The sequence below is a fragment of the Musa acuminata genome, chromosome BXJ1-2 (assembly GCF_036884655.1).
Source record: "Musa acuminata AAA Group cultivar baxijiao chromosome BXJ1-2, Cavendish_Baxijiao_AAA, whole genome shotgun sequence".
In the NCBI taxonomy this organism is placed as follows: Eukaryota; Viridiplantae; Streptophyta; class Magnoliopsida; order Zingiberales; family Musaceae; genus Musa; species Musa acuminata.
In genome coordinates, this window is record NC_088328.1 from 20,366,384 (window position 1) to 20,389,816 (window position 23,433).

A 23,433-nucleotide genomic window follows, 5' to 3' on the forward strand; every position below is an offset into this window, starting at 1 on the left:
TTGGTCACACCATCTCCCTTCTCCGACACAAGTGGTGCTGCTCTCTGGAGACCAACCATGGCAGCATTGCTCCCGTAAGCTTCACCTCTAAGCTCCAGTACCCAAAGCAGCAGCAGCTGTTGGTGCCCAACAATGGTGGAGTGATGAGCACCACAAGTTTCAGCTCTATTGGATCTTTAGTTTCATTTCCTTTGTTTTTCTCTTTTTTGTGGATATAAGTTGACACGATGGCCCGACAGGATTAGCACGAGAATCTGCAGCTCCACTATAAATGCACTGCAAGAGTGCACACAATGGGGTCATCGACCTTCTCATCTCCACAATGCTTGGTCACACCATCTCCCTTCTCCGACACAAGTGGTGCTGCTCTCTGGAGACCAACCATGGCAGCATTGCTCCCATAAGCTTCACCTCTAAGCTCCAGTACCCAAAGCAGCAGCAGCTGTTGGTGCCCAACAATGGTGGAGTGATGAGCACCACAAGTTTCAGCTCTATTGGATCTTTAGTTTCATTTCCTTTGTTTTTCTCTTTTTTGTGGATATAAGTTGACACGATGGCCCGACAGGATTAGCACGAGAATCTGCAGCTCCACTATAAATGCACTGCAAGAGTGCACACAATGGGGTCATCGACCTTCTCATCTCCACAATGCTTGGTCACACCATCTCCCTTCTCCGACACAAGTGGTGCTGCTCTCTGGAGACCAACCATGGCAGCATTGCTCCCGTAAGCTTCACCTCTAAGCTCCAGTACCCAAAGCAGCAGCAGCTGTTGGTGCCCAACAATGGTGGAGTGATGAGCACCACAAGTTTCAGCTCTACGATCCAATATCCAAAGCAGCTGCTGTTGGTGCCCAATGATCATGAAGTGAGAACCATACATAAGCTTGGTCACAACTACATATCCTTGCTGACAAGATTGATATATACTTACGCATCTAACTTTGCTTTCTTATTTCGCCTCCACGAGTTCCTCGTCTGGTCGCTGCATATTTTGTTTGCATTAGTAGGAACGAAAACACACATCTTAACTCTTGCTCGTCCGACATATTTAACTAGATATTAATAATATTTTGAATATATATATATATATATATGCCTTCATATTTATCACTTTTTTATTTTCAAGTTTAACATGTAAATCTCTCCAATGTCTAAAAACTTGCATGTGACATCAATCTTCACTAGTTAATTTAATTTATATAATTGTTGAAATTCTTGTTTACATTGGTATCCTTTGAAAGTATTTAGGGTCATTTAAGTTAAGTGTTTTATGTTTTATATACTTGTTTATTTAATAGAAATAAACTGTATAGATGTATATTAACTATATATATATTATTGATTAAATCACTGGTGACACTCAAAAATTAAAACATATCAATATCACTTGACCCTCGTCACATGTATGAGAAAGTATTTGATAAGTCCTTTTACTCTTTCCTTAGAAAATGATATTGACTAAGTGGCAAAACTTATCACTCAGACAAATGATATTGGTGCAAACAAGGTCAAGAGGATACTATCTAATATACTCTCTTTTTTTTCTTTTTTTTTTCATTTATCATCAATGTGCTGAGTTGATTCTTCTAAAAATTAGCTTACGAAATATTTGATTCATAATGTAATGTGACTCTCATTACGTTTGTACCTGAGATATGTCATATCTATTATTGTTCTTGAATCAGAAGAGTATGTTCGATTTGGTGAAATGCACCAAGTAAATTACTTATGAATCATTTACTTTGCAATGAAATATTTTCTTATTGTGCTCAAAATAGTCTTAATATTTCAGCTTCAATCACTCATACGACATATTATGTATTTCAATCACTCATACGACATATCGATTCGACACAAAGGAGATAGCCAAATATTATGTATTTCGCATTTCATATTTACATCATCATCTTAATACTTGTGTGTACCTTAATGCAAGGATTGGAATAACTTTATCATTGTAAATTGTATTTAAATTGCTATAATTGAAAAAGTATATATACTTGTTACATTTCTCAACTTCGAAATTTATTTTATGTTACAGGAACTTTTATATCTTCAACACAAGAAGAACTTAATGGAAGCTAGAAGCTTATTTTATGAGTCGAAAACCCAATTAGATGTGATGTTAGCAATCGATTTGCTACAAAAACTAGACATTGACTATCATTTTACTGATGAGATCGATGCGGCTATTGAATCCTTATACAACAAACGATCTAATATACTTGGTGGAGAAACAAATAATTTTGTCAATATTACTCTTTTATTTCGACTACTAAGACAAGCTCGATATCCTATATCCTCCTGTAAGTTCTTCTAATCTTATTTATCATTTTATCATGAATTATTAATGATAAATAGCTCTTACTTATTTGAAGATTCAAATTAGTTCATAGTAAATCACAAGCCATTCTGAAGAGGCAAAGAAACATAACTCTCACCAAGAAATCTAATGCAAAATGGATATTAGTTGTCACCATCACAAATTCATAATAGTAGTAATATTTGAGTTCCTCCATTCGCATGCTGGTAGAAGCCATAAATCCAACTCAATATGTACATTTCACAATAGTAGTAATATCGATAGCTATCGATCCAATTTTCTATTGTTGAATTGAAAAGCATATGGCTACATGCATTTTTATTTGTGTTTCTTATGATAAATCATTTCAATTTAGTAAATTTAATTGTACGGAAACCTTTGTCTTTTTAGATGTCTTCCACAGGTTCTTGGATGACGATGGAGAATTCATGACATCTCTTACCGAAAAGATTGATGGAATGATAAGTTTATTCGAAGCATCAAATTTGAATACAGGCGAAAACATACTTCATAAAGCCAACATATTTGCTACCGATTACCTTAAGTCCTCAATGACATACATGGAACCTGATTCTGTCAAATGCATTCAACAGACATTAGATCATCCATACCATATGAGTTTGCAGAGATATAAAGCAAGACAATATCTTAACCATCAGCGCGGAGAAGAAGGAAGGAAAGGGGTTATTCAAGAGCTCGCGAGGACCGATTTCGTTTTGATTCAGTCATTGCATCGAAAGGAATTGAACGAGATTACATGGTACATTTTCTTTTTTATGCAAGAAAGAAATACTCATTCGACACAAAAAAAAAAGTTTTACTTTGGAAGTCTCTAATTCTTATTAGTTTTTGGTGTCTATTAGTTTCCATGAGAGATCAAAATCGAAAACAAGTACATGATCGACATAAAATAATTGTCGAACTAAAAAAGAAACATTTTCTAAAGTTTGAACTAAATAGTCCCTACAAATTCTACAAAAAGTGATAAGAGAAAATTGAAGAAAATAAGATTATTTTTGTCATTATGAAGACCCGATTAAGTGTCAATTTTCCAACTTGTTTAATTTTCTTTGTGAAATGTATGTGTTTATGTAGTTCATTGACATGCTTTGGTGGTGTTATAGCTGGTGGAAGAACTTGGGATTAGCACAAGAACTAAGATTTGCCCGAGATCAATCGTTGAAATGGTACACATGGTCGATGACAATTCTTCCGAATCCCAAATTCTCAAAGTATCGAATAGCATTGACGAAAGTAATTTCGTTTATTTATCTTCTCGACGACATATATGATGTACATGGATCACTGGATGAACTCCACCTCTTCACAAAGGCCATCGATGAGTAAGAATGAATCATCACTTCTTATGCCACAAAATTACTTGAGGATTATATGTTTATACCAAACCTAATGGATTGCAGATGGGAGATTTCGGCCATTGATTCACTTCCTTTCTACATGAGAATATGCTACATGGCACTGTACAACACCACCGATGAGATCACACAAATGGTGTTCAAGGAGCATGGATGGAATCCAATCAACTCTTTGACAAAATCGGTACATTACACATTTCTTTTGTACATCAAATTACTTTGCCTCAAAATAAATATGCGTCTCTCTCTCTCTCTCTCTCTCTCTCTCTCTCTCTCTCTCTCTCTCTCTAAAAGGATAACATACAGCTTCTTTGAATTTGCAGTGGATAGCGTTATGCAATGCATTTATGGTGGAAGCGAAATGGTTTGCACATAGCCGTGTTCCGATGGCTGATGACTACATGAGAAACGGCACGATTAGCTGCGGTGTGCCGGTGGTTTTGATACACATATTCTTTCTTTTAGGACAAGGTTTAACACATGACAACGTGAATCTTATAGAGAGTTATCCGAAGCTAATATCTTCTCCTGCGAAAATTCTTCGACTTTGGGATGATCTAGGAAGTGCCAAGGTATAAAACTATAAATAAATGATTTCTAATTTCCACTAAACTTAAGTGTAATTAACCTTGCACTAATATAGGATTTAATTATCATGTTACAGGATGAGAACCAAGATGGATTCGATGGGTCGTACTTGGAATGCTTCATGAAGGAGAACCCTTATTGCTCGGGGCAAGGTGCTCGAGATCATGTGATGCTAATGATATCTAAAGCATGGGAGGAGCTCAATAAGGAGTGCTTCTTCTCTTCAAGCTCCTTCTCTCAAGATTTCGTCATGGCATGCCTAAACATGGCACGGATGGTGAAAGTGATGTATAGTTACGATGACGAGCAGAAGCTCCCTTTGCTTGAGGAGTACATAAATCTGTTGCTTGTTGGAAAGGTTTAGGATGTTAATTATGGAATGTAAATCCTATTTTGAAGTTCTAAACCAAAGCTTGAGAGTGTCGAGTATTTTTTTCATCGTTTGATGGTATCAACAGTTGATGACATGCTGACTGAAATCTCTAATTTCTTCTACTTTTGGACAAACAAAAAAAAAAGGATCATATTGTTGTTGGTCATCCATGTAATATCCCATTTACTCCGACAACAAAAGTAAAAGATGAAATGAATGAGTTATAAGGACAAGATCCACGTTAAATTGGTGCTATGGATCAGATAGCTCATTGAACCGGATCATGATATGATAAATTATTGAACCTTTTTGGTCCTTGGAGATGATATAATTGTTAATATTATTTTTTGAAAGAGGTTCAACATGTTATAAGTATTTTTCTTTTTTAAAGGTTCAATATATATATATATATATTTTCTATCTTGGTTTTTTTTTTTCTATTTGGTTTAATCTTAAACTAATAGTACCTTATGATCTCTTTCTTTCTTCACAATAATAATACCCTGTAGTCACGAAAAATTAGTATACCATGATTACAAAGATGACTCGAGTCGATGAGTTACTCTATCCTATTGGATAGTTCATTTTCTTAGGTTTGACGGAGAAAGTTGACTAAACCCATCCGTGCTTCCTTTTCAAACTTTTCCACCATAAATATGGGAACCTAATTTTCTAAGTGATTTGGACGACAATTATATTGCATTTGTCTCAAAAGATTGTGTTCGAATGTCAACGTCATTGATGTCCAATTTTTTTTCTCTGCCAAACATAAGTTAGATAAGAAACGCATTGTCTGTCAGATAAGTTAACTCTGACGATAAATCTTTTGGAGACACAACGACAATCAAGTTCTAAGATGTCGGACGACAAGCCACAAAGTCAAAATAAGAAGCATTCCACGAGGAGAAATCGCTTGGATACACACACCATAGCAATTAAGTTCGGAGAGTTGCAAGCATGTGTCCGCATGAAAGCCACAAAAGATCGTATTTACCTACCATTCAAGTGTGATACAAGTACTTACTTTCACTTTATAGAACATTTATGTAAAAGTTATCATCCATCCATCCATCCTTCCGAATTCCACCCATCCCAACTCGATTTATCATCCACCCAAATATCCTATCATCCAAAATCCGATTTAGGTGCCTATTTTCCTATCAATGCTCATACCAATCCTGACAGGCTTCGGTGCCGTGATAAGAAACCTGAGAGCAAGCGTTGAAGGAACAATCAACAATGCTGCATTCACAGAAAAGAGTCACTAAGATGAACGTAAAGTTGAAGAGACATCAAATGTTCAGATTTTGATTGGCAGGAGAGAATGGGGTTGATTCTGTATATCCATCAACAGTCATCAGCTTGATGTAGGTGTACATGCAAAACAGCACATGCCATCGCTTCTTGCTTCACTGATCTCCCTCAGAATACAGTCACTGAACTGGAATATAAATAACACCGATGCAGCATCGGACGTACTGCGATTGGGCATTGATTCGTGTAAGTGACATTTTGTGCATTGCAGGATTCCAAGTGATTGGTGGTGATCATTCACGTAAGTTTGCGACTGCAGGTCTGAGCAGTGGATCCATCTTCTTGTTATCAAGGGGAGATACATGGATGCTATAACTTGGAATGCTGTTTCCAGGGAAATCCACCTTCAAATGCTTGCTCCAGCACATCCTCAATGCGCTTCACAAGTAGCATCTGTCAAAAAGTATTAGCAAGAATCTTAGTCAGAATCTCTTTTCAAGTGCTGCGGAAAAGTGATTCTTCTGGCACATAAGCATCAGAAATCAGTAACAAATTCTTAGTCCATACAGCGAGTAACGAATTGGTATTTAGGATTGATGGGATATGAATCTAAGGCATGCTACACTTTCCAGGTTGGACATGAATATACTTCGTGAATCAACTAGTAGCATCTTAGGAAAAGAATGGATTTGACATGGTGTAACCAATTCAAAAAATTTAAATCATATTGCAAAGATAATAGAGATCTAAAGATAATACTCATCAATGTTATGCCTCTTATTTACATGTCCAAGAATGATTAACAAAACAAAAACAACCATTTATTGGTTCTTCCAGATGGGTTTGAACTTTGAAGTCCCAAAAATCAAGAAATAAAAATAAAAAAGGAAACAGCTAAAGACTGAATATGACCAATACCAATCTGATTCAGCAACATGGACCAGATTCACCCAGTCAAGATTTTTAGTGTCGATCCCAAATTCCAGTTACAATTCCTCAAACATCGAGACCGATTGTTGCCTATTCTGAATGACGGAGTTATCTGTTGCAGTTTTTATGGTTAAGAAATTAACGATGTTACATTACAAAATTCTCTTGCATTTTTATAAAAAGCTCTACCCCACAAAGGAATTGCCAAGATAAGTCACAGACTAATGAACACAGGAAGTATAAAAATGTTTAGTGAAAGAAATATGCGACAACAATCATGTTTAGTGGCTGGAATTTAGTCAAGAATGTTAGATTGGTAATATAGCAACAGGAATGAAAGTAATGGAAAATCAGCCATGCTGGTATTTTTAATGAAAAGTCAAGATGGATGCCTACAGTTCTCCAAGCAGCAAGAAAGAGACCAAAGAGGATAAAAGATTCCTGGATGGGTTTTGAAAAGAAACTAATATATGTGTATAAAATTAAAAAATAACATTTTTTAATTATAATAATTGCATCAATCAAAAAAGGACCTGCAAGATCTTGTTTTCATTTCATAATTGCCATCAACTTTGTAATTGCTCGCTTAAATCCTTCTGCTTGAATTGCATTGCTAAATAAACTTCTATCTAATTTCCAGGTTATTTTTTAAAAGAAAATAATCAGTTGATAACCTCAAAATGCATCACAATATGCATAATATTTGCATATACAATTTCAAAATCCAGCAACTAAGTGAATCATATATCTTCCAGACAATATAATATGCATCAAAAAGGGCCAAGCAAAATATAACCATTGAAATCAATGTACCTCCATGCCACCAAGAACTGCTGATGGAACTTCAGTTAAGTCCTTCAAATTTCGTTCAGGCAATATAACTCGTTTGATGCCATATCGATGAGCCGCCAATATCTTAATTAAAAAGAACAGACTGTAAAACTACTTTTGACAACATAATCATACAAAAAATAGGGCTTTTAACATTTTTTTAGAGTATACCAGATATAAGAGGGGCATAAAACTTAGTATCGGATACCTTATCCTTGATACCACCGACAGGCAATACAAGGCCTCTGAGAGTCATCTCCCCAGTCATTGCAGTATCTGCCCTAACTTTTCTTTGACTGAACAGTGATACTAATGATGTCACTAAAGTTACTCCCGCTGATGGTCCATCCTTCGGCACAGCACCAGCAGGAAAATGTATATGAATATCTTGATTCTCGAGCAAATTAATTTCACCAGTTGCTGACAGCTTAAGATCTGCTACTCTTGTCCTCACCTGCCATGTAGAAACAAGCTAAAATCAAATATATGACATATAGAAAACTAAAGGTGATAACTCTGACTCTGGAAGCTAGTATAATTTACTTGTTTGAAAAAGGAAACATAAGTTCAAACAGAAACTGGGAAAGCTCGCAAATGACAGCTGGTACATAGGCATACGTTACTCACACACGATGCAGCATCAATAGATTTCAAAAGACAGTTTAGTAATACCTAAATTTTGTATCCTAGCACAGAGGAACTCTTTGAAGGTTTATCAATTCTTATACTCATGCATGGATTTCAGCTTGGGATTGATTATCCTCTTCAATTGCATGCAAGAATTTAAATCTCACTATTTTATTGACTACGATATCCGATCAAGTTGATATGATACCACTATACCAAGCAGTATATTGACCCAGCCGGCGTTACCAGAAAAGTAAAAAAATGCATACTAACTGGTACCAAACTATATGATCTGACACCAGTTCTTGGCCAAACTCTACACAACATATGCTAGTTTTAGAGTATATGTATGGACTGTTTTGTTGAGCATATTCCTAGTGCATTTAAATTTGGGTAAATGAATAATTTTGGTTTGTCCTAAGGAAATATATGTTTGGATGAACTTGAGACCTATAAGCAATCTCTTATGAAGTCATCCCCACCTTTGCTAACAGGCTGGTGGGTAAGGGTACATCTACCTTGCATGTTTCATCTCACAGAATACCAGTAATAATAATCTCTGTTTGAAATTTATATATAGGACATATAAGATGATCCAATTAAAAGAACTGAAAAATGCACAAAGAAAAAGAAGTTCAAGAAATTAAAATCCTTCAACTTGTGGTGCAGATGAGAAAATAAAATATGCATGTATTGCCAAAAATATTTTGTGTACCAAGAGCACAACACTCAACATGAGAAGAAGCAGATGAAACAAAGCAGATAGAAAATACCCATGTAAGAGCTATTTGTGCTGATTCTTTAATAACATCACCAAGTTGTCCAGTAAGATGCAAATCACCCTTGCCCATCATTGCTGTGGCTTCAACAAATTGAACCTCTCCACCAAAGGATGTCCAGACAAGCCCAACAGATACTCCTGGAGTTGCTAACCGATCTGCAGTCTCACTATCATCAAATCTAGGAGGCTGCAGTTTCCATGTTGGCTATATCTTAGTAATTTTTTATGACAAGTTACAGTTGAGTACAAAACATGATAAGAAATAGTTGCACTGAACTAAAGATAATGGATGAGAGAGTACCCCAAGCACTTTTTCCACCATAGCCTCATCTACAAGCATCACCAAGGCACTTGTGAAAGAATTTGATATCTCCTGTCTACTGACGCTCGTAGGAATAACTTCCGTTTCAATGTCAGCACCATCAGCAACTCGTGTGTCCAAAAAGGAAGTTGTCATTGGGTGTACATCTTTGCTAAGTTGCATGGTGGAATCTTGCTCAGCAACCTTGACAGCAGCAGCACGAGCCAAAGTAGCTAGGTTCCTCTCCAGATTACGTACACCAGCTTCTCTAGTATATCTCTGAATTATTAGCGTCACCATACCCTATTCAGGCATTAGGAAGGACTAATCACTGACAGGACATTGTTATACATCCATGAGAAGGAAAACTTAACTGCCAACATGGAGAGTCACCCTACAAATAAAAATGATGCCTAGCCACTCATTGGTAAAGAGTGCTGGATCATGATCAGCAAAATGGTACGTGAAAGAAAAGAATCATGCTTGCCATCACTGTTGATTAGGACCTCTGGGCATGAAGAAATGATTATTTGACTTATTCATGTATCTTTCAACACCAACATTCAGGAAAAGAGACAGCGAGCCATAAAAAGTTTGAGAATGCTAGCCCCAAGGAACACAATCTAATTTGTGGTGCCATTTGATCCTCTATATGTTTAGTAATGTGATTACTTTCAAATCTAATGTACACATCTAGACAGGTAAAAATAAAGCATCTCTGTATTCTTCATAGGCTCATAGACATGGATACACGTCTAAGTATGACTTTTAGTTTTGTCAGTTAAAATAACATCTATGTTGTTTGTTAGCACATTGGCTCATTTGTAGCTTCAAGATGAATCACTGACTAGAAAAGCTTTTCATTTCTGCTTCTCCTGAACCCTCCCCAGGTCTAAGAAAAAACATGTAATTGCTCTATGATTTGCATGAGCTTTAACTGCCACCAAGAAGTTAGAAATTTGTATCCACCAACTAGCATGACTTTTTGGAAAATACTTATCTTCCATAACTTCCCCTGATGGCACTTTATATCAGCTTTATGGAATTGGTCTAAGATATTAACCAATTATAAACTTTTGATATATATTCCATGATTATTCCCACCTATCAATTGCGCTTATAATACGCTTGAAAAAGGCTAGAATGTAGATGATCTTTAACTACATAACAATTGCATATAGGGGGCATCTTTTTTTTTTTGTGTCTACATGAATGAACTAACCATGAATGTCTACCTACATCCAACTACTTACATAGACACTTCCAAAAATGTATGTTATGAAGCTGCGATATACTTTCATATGACTAAATATTATCTATTTTCCATATTTACAATTATATTAGCAGAATACTTTACATCAGAGTAGCCAACTACGTGCATAGCATGGACACTAATAAGCAGGATGATTATGGCTGCCACTGTTCCCCAGCTTAGGGTCAGGAAATTTCACCGAGTACATGGTTCAAATCATGGAATAAATGGAAATTAATGCATTTATCCTCCATAACATAGGATATAAGTTGTTAGTCAAAAGATAATGGTAAAATGCTTGCATACAACCAGAGTTATAACCATGGTTTAAAAGAATGGTTGGACCACAAGTTCACTCTTATCGATGTCTCAGTACTCCAATAGTCTGACAACTTGTCAAAATAGTTATTATACTAGTTTCTAAAACCATGATATATCTACCCATGATATAACTACCACTCCATTAAATAGGTCATATCTTCAAAGCATTCTGCTTTTTGGTTCAATGAAAACCAGAATGGGAAACAAAATTTTAAAAATATGCTCAACCGTAAAAGATCTACTCATTGAACACCTTCCTTAACCTCATTAACAAACTATAATGCAAAAATTAATTAAACTGGGTTTAGTCATGTTAATTGAACACTAGACTGAGGAAGAATAAAGAATTCCTGTTCTCTAATATTCATCCAAAAAAAAAGAAAAATACTATTTTATTCAATCAAATAATATCATTAACATGTTATTTATTTAATGAATAACATATTATTGCCTGATAGCAGAGTAAGTGCCTAAAAGTTATTAGTATCAGGTTGCTTTCGATATCCAGATCAGTTCCTGGTTACCTGGAAAGTCAGCATCCAGGCACTTCGGTTTCACCTAATCTTAACAGAAAAATAATGATGATAATAAGCTCGGTATTGACAGTGCAGGTAAACGTTGATCCCAACCATGTTCATTGAACCTCAAAAATAATTTTGTTGCACTTAGATTGATGATCTTTGATAAAAATGTATTTGGATTGCAGATTTGGAGCAAATCAGAAATATATAACTTTTCTTCCATGCGTAACTGAGGCTAAAATCCATCTAAAAAAAAGAATATAGAGATGTCACACACAAGCATGTCCGAAACATTAAGAGGACTGACTAAAAATCTCCTAGTAGACTAGCCAAGAAGATACATTAGAATTCCTATTGCAGAAAAAAATACAACACTTGCAAATTTCAACAAACTACTGAGCAGACAGTAATAACATTATTAGCGCAAAGCCATAAAAATACATCATTTTGCAGAAGATTGTGATGAAATTTATATCAATATCATAAAATTCATCATTTTGGGGGAGATTATTATGAAATAATTAATATCAATATCTTGCAAATAGAAAAATTTTCACTGGCTCATGAAGGTTGTTCCATTACTAATGAACTGACATGAGATAAAGTTCTACCTCAGGAATTTGGAGGAGCTCAGAGCTTAAACCATGCTGGTCTAAGACTCGTGGTATAAGATGCTTCATGGCTATATTCAGCTTTTCATCAGGTGTATATCCAGGAAGCTCAATGACTTCCATCCGATCCAAGAGTGGCAGAGGAATAGGTTGAATTCTATTTGCAGTCGCAACAAAAATTACCTTTGACAGGTCAAAGGGGACGTTCAAATAACTGAAAAGACAAGTTAAGTAATTTACTTGAACTAAGAAATAAGATACAAAACATATATTGAGGTTATGTAAAAGATAAATTCCTCAGAAAGCATCTTATAAAACTTTATCCATCTCCATACCATCTAAATAATACTGATAATCTAATGAGAAGGAATTGACCATCATCCACGGAAAAAATCTAGTACCACCACATCAACAAATGAACCCTCTCAGAGTACATCAATTTGGGACAAAAGGCATACGAAACAACAAACAAATTAATTCTAGTTTGTTGAAAAATCAATTGTACTTTCAGTTGCCCTCAATACTCCAAAGGCAGTACAGCACCTATTGGGCTTATGGTTTGTAACAGAAATTCCTTGAGTAATAAAAAAAAAATGTAAAGAGAAACCAACCATAAAAATAAAAATTGAAGGGCAATTTCAGAATGAAGCTATTCAATTAGTAAATAAGGAAACAAAACAGTGCATCTTGAAATAAACATGTGCAAGGGCAACCTATGCAAGCAAACAATATTAATGAAATTTTCATATATTTAAAGTGAAGAACTAATGCAGTAGTGTAAGCGTAAAAGATCACACACTATAATTTCATAATCCAGGATACTGATCATTAAAAGTCTTGTTCTGCTCTGGGTCAAGGACTTCCAATAATGCTGATGCAGGATCCCCACGAACATCAGAACCTGTCTTGTCAATTTCATCAAGCAGCATAACCGGATTGCTAACAGCCACTCTCTGCAGTTGTAAGTGATATGAATTGTAGATGTTGGCAACTGAAACAATTTTCATATAGCCATTGAAACAAAGCAACCTCCACAGATAACCAGACAAGATACTAAAATGAAAGAAATATTAGGCTTAGTCTGCAATACTCTATAAGTAACATAAAAGACTTAATAGTGGTAATTGATTACTAAGTGAAAACTACTAATGATCAGGCTGACAAAAAATGAAGCCATGACTGCTGAACCTAAGTCAACTTGCTCTGGAAAAGATCAGATTCAAAATAATTACATGCTAGATACTAGAGGCATTATTATAGGTTTTAAAGCCTCGAGGCATGATTGAGCAAGCCTTCATGTCGAAAGTGGCTCTTTAAAGATGTTTCCTATGAGTATTGAAGGCATTTTTGTACACTTAAGAATATAACAGGAATCATAAGGTTCCACAAATTGCCAAAATGTTAAACAAATATTCAGTTCTGCCCTAATCTTATGTATCATTGTTATTTAAGTGCAAAAACAATCGAGGTAAGAATTGTCATAGAAGCACTGAAGCATGCTGATAGCTTTATGGCATAGTAGGATTCCTTGCTATGTTGATCAGCATACCCCTGTACTAACTAGCATAGGCCAAAATTTTGGTCTCACCATATGTTAGCAACTTGAGTAAGGATTGGCATGGCCACTGATATTATTTTTGGCACAATACATCTCCACCATGCCAACACATGCCGAATGGCTTGACAATCCTTGATTGGGATGCCTATAGCAAGGTTCGCTATACCGTACCGTACCGGCGTTTCGACCCGGGCTCGGTATGGTATGGTACTGGTGTACCGGGCGGTACATCAGGGCGTACCGGGCGGTACATCAGGGCATACCGAGCGGTACACCCTGGTGTACCGAGCGGTATAATACTGTAGCACTGTAGCGGTACCGGGCGGTCCGCGTACCGGTAACTTGCCGGACCGGTAAGTACCGCCCGATATGGGCAGTACGCTTCGGTATGGCAGACCTTGGTATATAGTAATAGATTTTTCCAGATACAAATAGCAAAAGAAAGAAATAACAACAAAGAAAATGTTTCATAAAGTTTAAAAGTTTTCATTTCTGTTTTATTAGCAAAACAAAATGGTATTTGTTTGGCCTATTACTCATTATTGTTTGTCCTTCTGTCATATTGTTTGTATGGGAAAATCATGCTGTGTTCTCAAGATTCTCAATTTCTACATCCTTAGCTTTATGTAATGTTATCATCGTCATGATGAAGGATTTTCATATCATAGGGGCATGTTGACATATTTCCAGCCCAGCAAAATTCTGTGCCATGCTGTTCAACACAACCCTATGGCCGGCCAGCGCTGGTCAACAGTGGGTCTAGCCACATGTATCTCCGATATGGTATGAATTGACATGGCATGTGCCAAACTTCTTCAGGCACTGCATGTTTCAACTTGTGCCAACATGTGCCAATTAACTTAACAATCTCTGATCATGCTTAATCTATTGAATGATAATATAGTCCAATTTTGTTGTCAAGCCTGGAATTAACTCTTCTACATTAGTATATCAATATTGTAAAGCATAACATAGATGTTAGATTCTATAACTTCTTAGCATAAGCACATGTTATAACTAGATATCAATATCATAATTTTTTGTTTAGCAATACTTGCTTAAGCTTGTGTCTATAACTAACATTCTGAATTTTAAATTAATTCTAGCCCATGACACAAGAACAAAAGAGAACTTCTAATGACAAACTCTAGAGGAAGGATAAGTAAAATGTAAAACTAAAACTAAGCCCCATGATCTGGACATATTAGAAGTGTAAATGAAAAAATTAACAACTAACCTCAACCAGGCAAAAAAAAGAATACACAAGAAAAGAAGATTACTTCACCAAACAATATCTTGCAGTAGAAAAGTACAAATGCAAACCTTTAATCCATCAATTAAACGTCCTGGCATGCTTCCGATGTACGTCCTTCGGTGTCCTCTTATATCAGCCTCATCCTTGACACCACCTAGAGATATACGTACAGATTTTCTATTCAGAGCAGCTGCAATTGATGATGCCAATGATGTCTTTCCAACTCCAGGTGGACCAACAAAACAAAGCACAGGACCTCCGACATCTGGTTTAAGCTGCAATACAGTGCATTTGTAAACAGTGGTGTTAATTCTAATTAGATGCAATGTTATTAAAAGTACAAAAAAATAAAGTCACAATATAAAGATAAAAATTTAACCTTTCGAACAGCTAGATATTCAATGATCCGTTGTTTAACTTTGACCAGCCCATAGTGATCACGATCGAGACTTTCTTTGGCAGCTTTAAGATCAAGTTCAGGTTCTTCACTGACTTTCTGCCATGGAAGATCCACAAGAATCTCTAAGTATCCATGTGAACTGCCATATCCAGGCTGCTGAGGCTGCATCTTTTTCAGTTGCCTGCAAGCAAGATCAAAAGGTCAGATCTATTTATTTAATTATCTGACACTTGCACGAAATTAATTGGAAGCCAGACATCGCAGAGCTGTATAGAACCATGGTTCAGGTTTTTTTCTCTTTTGGTGCTCTACAGGTATAGTGCATTGACACTATAAAGAATAAACGTGGTAACATTTTAAGAGTAAACGACAACTGGCAGCATCAAAGCATCATGTTTAATGCATTTTGAGAGCTCCAATAATTAGGCACACTTCTATATTTAGAATCTTATACATAATGAAACTCAATGGTCCCATGCCTCCATCAATAACACCCGGAAAGGGAAAAAGAAAAGAAAACCACAGAAAAGTATAACTGATTTTTTTATCAAACACACTAGTAAGACATACATCTATTTATTCTTTAGTAATAAATAACTGAATGATTTCTTTCTGATGAAAGGAGGCTTTGTATCCTGGTCCTCAATTAGTCAAATCTCAATACGTCAACAATAGATATTATAAGAACATAAGGTACAATCAAATAATCTTTTCCAGCTTGGAGCACATCATTATAAAGGAAACTTAGACAGTTAATCCTACCCTTTTTACCTAAACATATTTTCTCCAAAGTCTTTAATAATCTACTTTGATTCTCATTAAGTATTGAACAAACCTGCTTTCTATTAGTGAGCAACTTTAGACACAGAAGTTAAAACAGTACTACAAAGTTTCAGGTTTTTAAGGATAGCATGGAAAAACAAGAGAGTGCATAAAATATGCATGATGGGAAAAGGTTTAGGAATGAGGATTGAGAATGATTTTCAAATTCTGATGTAGGTAGTTAACGTACTCTTCTGAGCCTTGGTAACAAAATCATTCAACCACAGGAACATGCTTCTCACAATTATTAAAAGAATCACATGGAAAACATGCCTCACACTACATAATTAAGAAAGACAGCATGATACAGGAAAAGATTGAGAAATAAAAGTCATTCAAAAAAGACATCATACAAGTGTGGCCTAAACATGCAATAAATTATATATATATATATATATATATATATATATATATATATATATATATATATATATGTAACTTGCCTCAGTAACAAAATCATTCAACCATGGGAACACGCTTCTTACAATTATTAAAAGAATCACACAAAAAACATGCCTCTCTACATAATTAAGAGAGACAGAGCATGATACAGGAAAAGATTGAGAAATAAAAGTCATTCACAAGAGACATCAGACAAGTGTGGCCTAAACATGAAATTGTATGTATAATGTGTGCATGCATTCCTAGTAATGATTTGAGACAAAGCAATTAATTCAGCAATCAACATCTTTACTTTGGTATGTAGGTGGAAAGTGATTATTTCAATAACCTTGTGATTCCAGTTATATAACCAGCTTGTACTTCCTGATGAAAACATATATCGCAGCCACCCAACCAAATATGACACATGGTCAAATGTCATATTACGTATTAAATAGGTAATTAACGCACCTAAGTTCTCTTTGAGCATGCTTCCATATATTAGGAGGCATTCCTGCACTCTGCATCTTTCTCTCCAAGGTAGCCAAATCATCCTCATCATCATCATTATCACCAAGTTCTTCCTTTATAGCCCTCATCTAGAGAAGATTTGAGCATAAGAGATTTAAGGCACCAAATACTCAAAAAGTGGGCAGCTGGAGTAACGAACCTGCAGTCTGAGAAGAAATTCTTTCTGTGATTTTGATAACTGACCCTCAACCTTTTGAGTTATTTTTTCTGCCACACGAATCGACTGTTGAGAAAACAAGTAGATGTTAAGTTTATATTATAAACACTTGTCTAGATATCAATGACAAAATATTACATATTTTAGAAAAGCCTACTTAGTTACCTTCCTTGCATACCAGTCCACAAAATTACATTAAGATGAAGAAACATGATAATTAATAAAATCAAGGAACAGCAAACTTGACCTGCAAGTGTCTCTCCACTAATTCAGTTGCCTTTGAGAGTCGAACCTTTAAATCAATTGAATCTAGCATTGATAACTGCTCCTCAAAGCTTATCTCAAAGCTAGCAACAAATATGTCCGCCAGCCTATACACAGGAACTGTCTCAAGAAGAACTTTTGTCCTACCAACAGTTTTCTGCTTCTGAGAGTGGCATAAGAAATGTGAGCAACCCTATCAGATAACCTAACATAAACTAACAGAGAACGACTTCCAGCCAATGTTACAAACACACAATTTAAACACAAACAATTAACCATAAATACTTCAAAATCCTTTTAAAAAAAATTTGAAATCACAGAGCATAATAATACAGTTACATACCATAAGCTAAGACTCATGGAAAAGATGTGCAAAAATATAACTCAGGTTTTTTATAAAAATGTCATCTTATAAGATACTTGGGGTTTAAATACAAGCGAGATGGTCTATATTTTTGTTAGTGTTGTTATATTGTTTGACCAAACCCTACTGTTTTAAGCCAATAAGCACAATTTTATGTTAATAGAAATGTTCAAAATAAAACATTTTACCTGCTCAAGAACAGAAATTAGCTCCATGGCAGTAGCTTTAAACTGGCGAGATAGCAGAACAAGATCTGGATCTTGTTCTGCTTGCTCCAGCTCTAAGCAACCCCAAAAAAAAAACATAACAATGTGTTAATGCCTCACATGCAAGAAACTGTCCAAGGATTTCTGCAAAAAGAATTGTAGTTATCACTACAAGTTTTACTATTGATATATGTGCACATAGAGATAACAAATCTCAAGGTTATTCACCCAAACACTTAAAAAGGGAAGAAGGAAAACTTCAATCAAACATCATGGTAAAAGACAACCAACATTCCTTAAACTTAGCCTCATGTCCAAGTGTGTAATCAGAATACACAACAACAAAAAATATTGGTATATAAGAGAGAATCATAAGTTGCTGTGGAAACATGAAATATTAGAAGATACATCTATAAGAATTATAAAACCAAAGAGATCCACATCTGGTTTCATTAAGTTGGGTAGTACTTGTTGCTGAAAGTTTTCAATTCAGACTTGACAATATCGTGAATTTAACAGTTTATAAAAACCAAAAGGTCAACTTTATGATATTATATTGTTCTTGCTATTGGATTTTGGAAGCAAGTATAGGTCAGCTTTTCCTTATTCTCAATTGAATCCTAATTAAATAAATCAATATCAAATTATAACCTGTGAAAAGGAATCAAACTTTTCATTCATTTTTATCACAAACAGAGTAAATTCAAGAAACAATCTACAGAAAAGGCCTTAGAGAACAAAATAGATAAACAAGGACAGCATGACGCTAAATTATAATCAGAATCTTAAGACATTATTTTCCGACTTCCGCTTGCCAGGACCTCCTGTCTTTTTCAAATTATCCCTTTTTACTTGCAGACTACATGATGTACAAGAGTCCTCTATAGACATAAATATGTTGCATCATTCAGCATTTCTGTTTAGAAAAATCTAGTTATCATTTTTAATGTAGTAAGTTTCTCCATTAATTGTTATATTAAACTGTGCTATAGTACTCATTTACTGAATTGCATTGCAGTATTAGTAATGAAAGAAAAATTTTCACGTGACTTGACATATAAGAACCTTTTTTATCATTTACCATACGCATTGAACACCAAAAGGCCCAGAGGCAAGGATGTCTCCATTATTGAAACCGATGTTAGTGGAACAGAATTTACATGGTCATTGAAAATGACTGAGCTCTCTAGGCCTTTGCCCATCCAGTAACAATGACAAACACATAACAAGCTGCAATGTCACAATTACACCCCAATTTGTTGGGAACCTGGGCTACCGACCGAAACTTGTGCTTGTTATTGGAAAGTTTATAGAGAAAACATATGGTAACAACCAACAACAGTATACGTAAATGCCATATGAATTATTGTAACTCCACATCACTATATTCATTTAACCTTCGACTAAAAGGCACTAAATTCCACCATATGTAGTCCCACAAGAACACATATGAGAAGAAAATTAATCTCTTCCAAGAAAAACTGCATGTATATGAAGGAAATTTGGCACTGGAACAGAACATATGTAACAGGCAAATGAACAATGGATCACAATAGAGCACCTTACCAGACTTTGTCAAATCAAGACGGCTGATACGTGCAACATAATATGTTCCTCTTGTACTGAGTTCCTGAACACTGATCCTGCACAACCCTTCAAGAACAACAATGTAGGTAACCCTCCCACTTGGTTTTTCAACTCCTCGGGAGAGGTGCAAAGCTCTAGCAGCAACTCCTCTGAAAATCAAAGTCTTGTTAATGAAATTTTATAGCTAACATAAATATTCAGATGTGTATTTGTGTCATAAGAGCTCTTATACAAAGTGAACAAGCCTAGGAAATAGTTTGTTTGCCATCAGTAGAAATGACAATGGTCTAAGATATATTACTCAATATCTCAATTTCACCCCATGGCTGGTGGACAAATAAGTATTTGAGAAATAATATCTATTGTCGAGAAACCAGTTCAAAGTTGATATCAATCCCTTGATTAAAACTACTAACTCTCCATAGGAAAGGAGCTTACTCATTCTAGCAAAAGTTATGTGCTCCACACTCTTTTCCTGGCCTAAGAATGGGTGTGGAAAGGAGATACAATATGCACATGATGGTTGCAGAAATAATACAGGATAGCCAGAAAGGATTTGTATAGCTGAATCAAATAGTTAAGATAACAGGTTCCACTGATGTTTTTCTACATAACAAAAGATGCATAATGTATTATTTAGTCTCAAAACAATTACATTGATCAGTAGAAACTGAAAAGTCCAAAAACCCTTAGATTAACCAAGTAGACAACTTCTACTGAAGTTTTTCAACTGTATGAGAAAGCTTAAGCACCTAAAAGTCACAAAGGATTTGTATAGATGAATCAAATACTTAGGATAACAAGTTCCACTGATGTTTTTCTAAATAACAAAAGATGCATAATGTATTTCTATTTAGCCTCAAAACAATTACATTGATCTGGTAGAAATTGAAAAGTCCGAGAACCCCTAGATTAACCAAGTAGACAACTTCTACTGAGGTTTTTCAACTGTATAAGAAAGCTTAAGCACCTCAATCGAGTTGTGTGATTAAGATTACTTCACAACTTTGGTGTCAACTTAGGTACCTCAGACCCTAGCAGCTTGATATAAGACTTAGATAACTAATTGTGTACATCATCAATATGTTGGCCAAGGGATATATCTCGCTCTTTTTGTCCTCACAGCATTTTCCATAACTACAGATCCATTTGGAATAGCCAAAGGAACATCCTCATGTCCAAAGGATTAACATAACCAAAATTGCCAACTCTCTATGCTTTCCACTCTGGAATTCTCAATTGCAATATACATCTTTTAAAGATCTAATTAGGAATCCATCCTTACAAATGTAAAATAAGATAATTACAAAAATGAGATATCTGTCTCTCTGGTCATCCATTGTAATGCGACTCAAAGTTTCAAACACATCCAACAGATAGATCTTTTTAAGTTCAACATGGATGACTTATATTGGTTTTTTCTGAAGAACACATGGTAGTAACTGCAACAATAAAGTAACACTCAGCTGGCTACAAATTTTAAACACTTGAATTAAGATAATAAGTTTTGAGTAGCTATTAGCATAGGAACAAAAAGAAGCCAACCATCAAGAAACCTTAATTTGCTATATTTTGACGTTGAAAGTAAAATTTGCACGTGCAATTTATTGAAACATAATAGAAATTTTTGGAAATGGATATTTACAATACCCACCTGTGGTGCCAGTGCATAAGTTCCTGCTCGTTGTTTGCATCCTGATTCTGAAATTCTCCCACATCTGCTTTTGCTTTCAGACTTTGCTCCCCTGAATCGCTCCCCATACCTTCAGATAGCCGAACATGAAACCAAATATTCTCCTTAATCAGCTAAGGAGATAGACACAGAACCAAATTACCTGGAGCTATCATTGACCCCACGGCGGCAGCCTCAGTATCCCTAACTGGAAGCACGCCAATCAAACCCTTCTCTTCCTTATGCCACAGCTCTTGCTCCACCAATTTCACACTGCAAAACAACACATTAGCACCACAATCCCATACGATTAATCAAAACATTGCTAAAAGAAAAAATGTATTAAAACTATCGCTCACACGTAATTGGTAACTAAAGCGTCGCAATTCAACCAAGCACACCGTTTTCAAAAACTTCCCGTCTTCATTAACATAAACCAAGGGTATCCCACTAACGCGCCCTTTTAACCTAATCGTCTACTTCTCTTCCTTAAAAAAGTTTTTTTTTTTTCACAACGAATCCAACCAATTATCAGTAGAATTCCACTAAAACTATATTTCGGTGAGAAAAGCAGAGATCAATCAGATTGATCTTTCGATCGTCGATTACCTGCTCGGCGAAGTACAGCGGATACGGATGATGGCCCCAGGCAAGAGGACCTTGTTCCTGAAGGGCAGGATCGCTAGGCGACTCGGCAGCTCCGCCAATTCTACCATCTTCTTAGACACGGAAGGAGAAGAACACAAGGTGAAGGTTTTTGGTTTTGCGGGGAGCGGGGAGCGGGGAGAGAGAGGGAGGAGAGGTCAGCGCTCAGTCGTTATCTCGGGCAGGGCAGATATAGAGAGTGACCGGGAGGGCCCGTGGCCCAGTGCCCGTGGGGTCGCCGACCCATTGGGCCCCGCCTCTACCGAGCCCCCACAGCCGTCCGATGAGCGGATAAGGTTCCTAGGCCGCTCGTACGAAAGGCGCGTCGCGTGCGCTGAGCAGGGCGCGTTCGCCACAGAGGTCTCATTATGCTTCCGACAACGTGGCGGTTAAAGCGGCATCCACGTCGTTGTTAAGTCGTGTCTCTCTAGTCCCCCGTTTTCACTGGTCAAAATCTCTGTCTCGCTGTTTCATGTGGAGCATCCACATGTTGGAGTCACGCACCGGTTTACACGGTGCTCCCCGCTCCGACAACAAGCGATGGTCACCTGTCTCGCACAATGCAGGGAACACCATTTTTGATTCACGATCCCCAGCACACGGCTTGGGACCCACCATTTTTCTTGAAAGAACACCGTGATTCTTGTCCCGCGGGAGGGCGGCCGACACCAATGCCTGCGAATGACTATTAACGGTAGCCCGCGAATTGTCACTCGAATTAATGGAAAGGAAGTCCCCGAACAGTGTTCACCGTCCGATCTCGATCGATTGGTCCATAGAGCTTGTCAAAATTCATTGCAACTCTGAGAGACGGTACGTGATCTGTCCGCATATCTGTTTTTAAGTGGTCACTCGGCATATAAATTATATGGGTAATTTTGGAGGGATTTTTGAGAGATGGCATGTGTATATATCCATCCGCATATAAATTATATGAGCATATAGGCGATTTTTGAGAGACGGTACGTGATCACTTGGCATATAAATCATATGGGCGATTTTTAAGTGTGATTCATATAAATCTCACTATTGTTATAAATCCCACTGATTCATATAAACCGTGATCAATGGGTAAGTGTTTTTATAAATCATATACATTTTATTATTTTTAAGTGTAATTCACTCGATATATAAATCATATGGGTGATTTTTTAAGACGGTGCGTCATCTGTCCGCATGCCCATTTTTAAGTGTGATTCATATATCTGCATGGTCAAGAGAAATATTATTATACCATCTCAAAAATAATAATAAAATAATATATATATTTTTTATTATTATTATTATTATTATTATACCATCTCAAAAATAATAATAAATAAAATATAATTTTATTAAATATAATCCTCGATTATCAATCATACCATTATCTCGTAATCCCTTAATTACCAATCATATGAATATGATATTTTTTGGATTCATACTTTCTCAAACGATGATATTTTCTATGTTATTATGAAAAAGTTTAAAATATCATCAACGTCTTAAACCTCAAAAATA

General features: G+C 36.0%; 2 protein-coding genes across 2 annotated transcripts; one reads left to right on the forward strand and one right to left on the reverse strand.

Annotated features, from left to right (window-relative positions):
- Positions 1–4,718, forward strand: LOC135597486 ((3S,6E)-nerolidol synthase 1-like). Its single transcript, XM_065090471.1, has 8 exons — positions 1–461; positions 566–867; positions 2,044–2,308; positions 2,716–3,085; positions 3,450–3,668; positions 3,747–3,885; positions 4,025–4,273; positions 4,366–4,718. Exons 2-8 carry the CDS (start codon positions 598–600, stop codon positions 4,651–4,653), a joined length of 1,800 nt encoding a protein of 599 aa, XP_064946543.1. The 5' UTR covers positions 1–461; positions 566–597; the 3' UTR covers positions 4,654–4,718.
- Positions 4,719–5,909: 1,191 nt separating this feature from the next.
- LOC103971065 (lon protease homolog 2, peroxisomal) lies at positions 5,910–22,090 on the reverse strand. Its single transcript, XM_009385011.3, has 17 exons — positions 21,898–22,090; positions 21,452–21,561; positions 21,271–21,379; positions 19,596–19,765; positions 18,012–18,103; positions 17,443–17,622; positions 17,178–17,261; positions 16,979–17,106; positions 15,284–15,485; positions 14,973–15,179; positions 12,914–13,044; positions 12,092–12,305; positions 9,387–9,689; positions 9,078–9,272; positions 7,886–8,131; positions 7,660–7,761; positions 5,910–6,369 (listed from the first exon to the last, which is right to left on the reverse strand). The coding sequence occupies exons 1-17, from the start codon at positions 22,002–22,004 to the stop codon at positions 6,286–6,288; spliced, it is 2,664 nt and encodes an 887-aa protein (XP_009383286.2). The 5' UTR covers positions 22,005–22,090; the 3' UTR covers positions 5,910–6,285.
- Between the last annotated feature and the right edge of the window lie 1,343 nt (positions 22,091–23,433).

Excerpts from the sequence above, each read along its gene's own strand:
- LOC135597486 (XM_065090471.1), top strand. The coding sequence starts at position 598 with ATGCACTGCAAGAGTGCACACAATGGGGTCATCGACCTTCTCATCTCC. Across the intron at positions 868-2,043 it reads TGGTGCCCAATGATCATGAA|GAACTTTTATATCTTCAACA; the intron begins GTGAGAACCATA and ends TTTATGTTACAG. Across the intron at positions 4,274-4,365 it reads ATGATCTAGGAAGTGCCAAG|GATGAGAACCAAGATGGATT; the intron begins GTATAAAACTAT and ends ATCATGTTACAG.
- LOC103971065 (XM_009385011.3), bottom strand. The coding sequence starts at position 22,004 with ATGGTAGAATTGGCGGAGCTGCCGAGTCGCCTAGCGATCCTGCCCTTC. Across the intron at positions 18,104-19,595 it reads TCTTGATTTGACAAAGTCTG|AGCTGGAGCAAGCAGAACAA; the intron begins GTAAGGTGCTCT and ends GGGGTTGCTTAG. Across the intron at positions 6,370-7,659 it reads CAGTTCTTGGTGGCATGGAG|ATGCTACTTGTGAAGCGCAT; the intron begins GTACATTGATTT and ends ACTTTTTGACAG.